The sequence below is a fragment of the Bactrocera latifrons genome, unplaced genomic scaffold (genome assembly GCF_001853355.1).
Source record: "Bactrocera latifrons isolate USDA-ARS-PBARC rearing strain unplaced genomic scaffold, ASM185335v1 scaffold_382, whole genome shotgun sequence".
Classification (NCBI taxonomy): domain Eukaryota; kingdom Metazoa; phylum Arthropoda; class Insecta; order Diptera; family Tephritidae; genus Bactrocera; species Bactrocera latifrons.
This window is the reverse complement of record NW_017537026.1, coordinates 13,699-18,709: the sequence shown is the minus strand read 5'-3', so window position 1 is coordinate 18,709 and position 5,011 is coordinate 13,699. Positions and strand designations below refer to the sequence as shown.

The window sequence follows — 5,011 nt, the reverse complement described above, 5'->3', positions numbered from 1 at the left end:
GGAGTCAGCACGGGACTGTGACAGCGTATACACGTTCAGCATCAGACTACGCAGTGAGTTTATCCTCTAGCTAGTCTTGGTACTCTGACTTGTAATCGCCATCTGTTAAGGGTGAACTTGGTAGTGAGTTTATCCTCTGACCAACTCAACCTTTAACATCGCGATCGCTGATGCAGTCTTCCGTGATCCGGTATCTTTACGCGGCAAAGGTGGTCGAACAGGACATCACCAGAGTAATACGCGAGTGTAACGTGGACAGCATCATTAAAGCCTACACGAGCGCCGGCAGAAGTAGCCAGGCGTAGTCGTCGTAGCACGCGAGGGTCTACGTATACGCCAGGATATCGTCATCAAAGCATACAGGAGCGCCGGCAGAGATAGTCGGGCGCAGTCGTCGTAGCACGGGAACGTCAACGCACGTCGCAGGATATCGTCAGCGAATCCCGCGCGAGCGCCGGTAGAAGCAGGCGAGCGTGATTGCCGTGGTATAGGACAGCAATTGTCCTAACGGACCACACGGAACCGTTACCCTGACAGCACTCTCCTCGGGCGACGACAGTAAAACGCAGGGGATAATTTGGTAACTTTAACTAAAATATATAAGTTAAAATAAATAAAGTACGATTCGCAGAAGAGCCCCAGTATTTACAAATTCATTTTAACGAACCCTGGACACGGCGAGTATACCTCAGAAATTTATACTTGTAAGAAGCAGGGGCAGCAAAAAGCTTCGTTACAATTGACGCCCGAGCAGGGACCCTGCGGATCGTGTAACATCAGTAAATCGTTTAATAAAGAAATGGCAGATCTCATGTGGTTTGACAATGTGTCCAAGGAGCAACTAATCTCCTTCGCGCAGAGTCTGGGAGTTGACCAAATAGGCATAACGCGGGAGATTCGTAAGCGCATAACTATATTGGCAGCCAAGGCGCACGAAGACCCCGAAATAGGGGAAACATTTTTAAAAATGGAAGCTACATACAAAGCAAGTGAGATCGCTTCACGAGACGAAGGCGATCAGAAGACAACATTCCCACCAGAGCAAGACAGAGGGACCGCGAGCACTTTCGCGTAATCATCACGGCTACAGCCGCCACCAATGAGCAGGGTACTTCAACAGAACCACATGGTCACATTCGCACCTATCATCGACCAGGTGAGGAAGTGGTCCGTGAAATACGACGGTGGGCGAGATCCATTAGCGTTCGTTGAGCGATTGGAAGAGCTCTCCGAAGTCTACATGATAAACGTTGACATCCTTCCGAGAACCATGCCCGAATTACTGTGCGGTAACGCTCTCCAATGGTATCGCAACAATAACGAACATTGGAAGAGTTGGWCCACTTTCAAAAAGGACTTTCTGCGTTTCTTCTTACCAGCACGTTACTTCGAACGCCTGGAAGATAACATACTGCAACGAAGACAACACGTACGAGAAAAATACAAGGACTACGTTCTGGCTATGCAGAACTTAAAGCGACGCGCTGGCTATAATCCGGAGGAGCGACTGGAGAGAATTTTTCGAAACAGTCACACCGATTATCTGCTCTACATTCGGCGGCGAGACTTCGAGACTCTAGCCGAACTCATCACACTAGCAGAGGAGTACGAAGGTATATATGAAGGACAACGACGAGGAGTAGAACCACCTAGACGTGAGATGACGAGACACATCATAGATGACCACGAGGTGAGAAATGCAAGTAAGCCGTTACTACGTCCACCACAACAGCACGCGTCTCCCCAACATAACACTACGGTCGATGCGCATCGTCAGCAACCATCTACGAGCAGAGCCTTTATGCCGGGAAATATATGCTTGAGATGTGGCCAGGAAGGACACCATGCTAGGAGATGTCGTAATCCCAGGAAGCTATTTTGCAGGGAGTGTGGTCGAACGGACGTGCTAACGAAAGAGTGTTGTCATCAGCAACAGGAAAACGACCAAGGGTTTCGAAAAGACCAGTAATTATGCATCAGGAGCGTGACTGGCTACACACCCTAATCACGCTTGGCGGAGAACCGGTGGAAGCCGTCATTGACACTGGCGCCTCGCAAAGTTTCATATCACCACGAGTTGCAGAACGTATGGACGCAACCAGGAATGGTAAGAAGGTGACCGTAGCTATCGAAATACAGATGGCCGATGGCATCACCGGCAAGATTTTCGACGCCGTGGAAACCAACATTCAACTCGGACAGACATCGCTAAAGGCAGTGTTATACGTGATGCCCGGAGGGATTGATGGCGTCATACTCGGATTGGATACGCTGGGGAGCACGGGAGCTATAGTATCCTGCGGAGGTCACCAGGTCGTGCTGAAACCGTCAGATGTTCATCAATCAACAGCCTCCCGCACCCTATCATCAGAAGCAGTAAACAACGTGATCCCTACTACGCCAGACACATGCCTGCTATCAAGCAACGATATTTTCCAAGGAACCCGGCGATGCAGGCCATTATAAACGCCGAGATCGACGAGCTGCTGTCAAAGGGATGTATCGAGCCGTCTCACAGCCCACACAGCACGCCGATTGTATTGGCTCGGAAAAAGAACGGTAAGTGGCGTTTATGCGTGGATTATCGGCAACTCAACGCCCGATCCGTACCCGACGCATACCCCTTACCTAGGATACAGCACATGCTTGACAAATTGCGAAGAGCAAAGTACATTAGTAGTCTGGACCTTAAGAACGGCTACTTGCAGATACCTTTGGAGCAAGGCAGCCGCCCATATACAGCCTTTACCGTAGCTGGGCGTGGCCTATTTCAATGGCGCGTCATGCCATTCGGCTTACATTCGGCACCAGCAACGTTCCAAAGAATACTCGACCAGGTCATAGGCCCTGAAATGGAACCACACGCCTTCGCTTACTTCGACGACATAATCGTCATAGGCTCTACATTCGAGGAGCATATACAAAATTTACGAAAGGTACTGAAGAGACTACAGCAGAACAACCTTCGAATTAACCCTGAAAAGTGCGAATTTTTCGAGAGAGAACTCCGATACTTAGGTCACATACACCGATCCCGAGAAAGTTGCAGCAATCCAGAAGCTGAAGCCCTCAACTAACGTGAAAGAAGTACGTCAATAACTTGGGATAGCCTTCTGGTATCGCCGCTTTCTACCCGACTTCGCAACCACGACTCAGCCGCTCACAGCTCTATTGAAGAAAGGGAAACATTGGAAATGGGGATCTGAGCAACAATCGGCATTTGAAAGCATCAAGCAGAAGTTAACGGAGGCTCCCGTAATAGCATGTCCGGATTTCAGCCAGACATTCATTTTACAGACGGACGCTAGCAACAACGGTCTGGGTGCTGTGCTCACACAGAACCTTGAAGGAGGCGAACGCGTAATAGCCTACGCCAGCCGAAAATTAAACGATGCAGAGAAAAACTATTCAGCTACCGAAAAGGAGTGCCTCACCATTGTCTGGGGAATTTGGAAAATGAGACCCTATCTAGAGGGATATCGATTCAAGGTGATAACCGATCATATGTCACTGAAGTGGCTGAATTCCATCCTTCCGGTCATATAGCACGATGGGTTTTAGAATTACAGCAGCACACCTTCGACATCGAGTATCCCAAAGGCAAACTTAACCAAGTAGCAGACGCACTATCCCGACAGCCGCTAGAGACCATAAGACAGGCGACAACGATGACTCCACAATGTAAATGGTGGCGAAAGCGAGTAGAGAAAGTACGCGCAAACCTCGAAAAGTACGCGGATTACATGGAAAAAGATGGCCAACTTTATCGCCACATTCCGTGTCGATCCCAAGATGAAGAAGCTGTACCCTGGAAGCTATGTGTGCCTAAACCCCTCCGGATAAGAGTGCTACAAAGGAATCACGATATACCTAGCGACGGACACATGGGCATACGCCGGACGGTAGCCCGAGTCGCCAACCGATATTACTGGCCAGGAATGTACTGTGACATTAGCCAGTACGTACGCCAGTGTGAGTCTTGTCAGAAATATAAGGAAGGACAGCAGAGACGAGCAGGGAAGATGCTTTCACAGATGGCACAAGAAACATTTGCCAAGTTCTGCTTTCACCCCACTAGATATAGGCAGCATATTCCTGGATAAGGGGTAAGGCCACAACAACAACGACGACAGAAGGACCCTAAGGAAATTTTTTCTTTCTATTCTACACTTTTAATTAAGTTATATTATTAAACACTTTTGAAGTATATTATTATATCAAAAAAAAAAAATTAATTTATATGGCAAAAAAAAAATGAATTTATACGAAAAAGAAAAAAATTTAACTAAAAATAATTGGAAGAAAAAGAAAAGATATAAGATATAAAAAGTACAATCTAAGAATSTTTCCAGAAACACAAGAAGATTGTCTTTTTCGCTTACTTTCCTCGCACTCACCGTTAGGAATTACCAGAAAACAAGAAGACAACACACAATTCCGTCAAAATTTTCACAAAATGTAGTTTTTTTTTATTCAACTGTAGGTATAATCTCACAAATGTATTTTAGTGAACTTTAGGTATATAAGATAGTATAAGTTAACTTTTCTCACAAATGTATTTTAATGAACTTTAGGAATATAATATAATTTAATATATAATGATCGGGTAAAAATTATAAACTTGGAGGTTAGCACAATATAAAAAGTTGGCACTCGGGGGAATCGCACGGCTGTATCAGCGGATCGCAAAAAATGGAAGAAACCAAAAACTTGTTTCTCCGCTCCTTTTATTCCCTTTTGGTTGTGGTGAAAAATTCAGTGGTAGTGTAGTTATGTGAGATGTGGATTGTAGGTGGTGTAGAGAGAGTGTGGTGAATTAAGCGTGCTAGTGACGTGTTTTAATGCGGTGAGTGTAGAGTGTTCTGGATGCGGGATTATTGCTGTGGTTAGGTATTCGGTGTTGGTTATATGTTGTGTGGGGCAGGAGAGTGAAGCTCATTTGGTCAAAGATGAAAAGACAACAAGAATGCGGTAAAAACACGCCACGTCAGACAAACAGACGAAACAACAA

General features: G+C 46.3%; 1 protein-coding gene across 1 annotated transcript; it reads left to right on the top strand.

Annotated features, from left to right (window-relative positions):
- The first annotated feature begins 1,126 nt into the window (after positions 1-1,126).
- LOC108972169 lies at positions 1,127-1,969 on the top strand. The gene has a single exon (XM_018938681.1). It carries the CDS (start codon positions 1,127-1,129, stop codon positions 1,967-1,969), a length of 843 nt encoding a protein of 280 aa, XP_018794226.1.
- Positions 1,970-5,011: the final 3,042 nt, after the last annotated feature.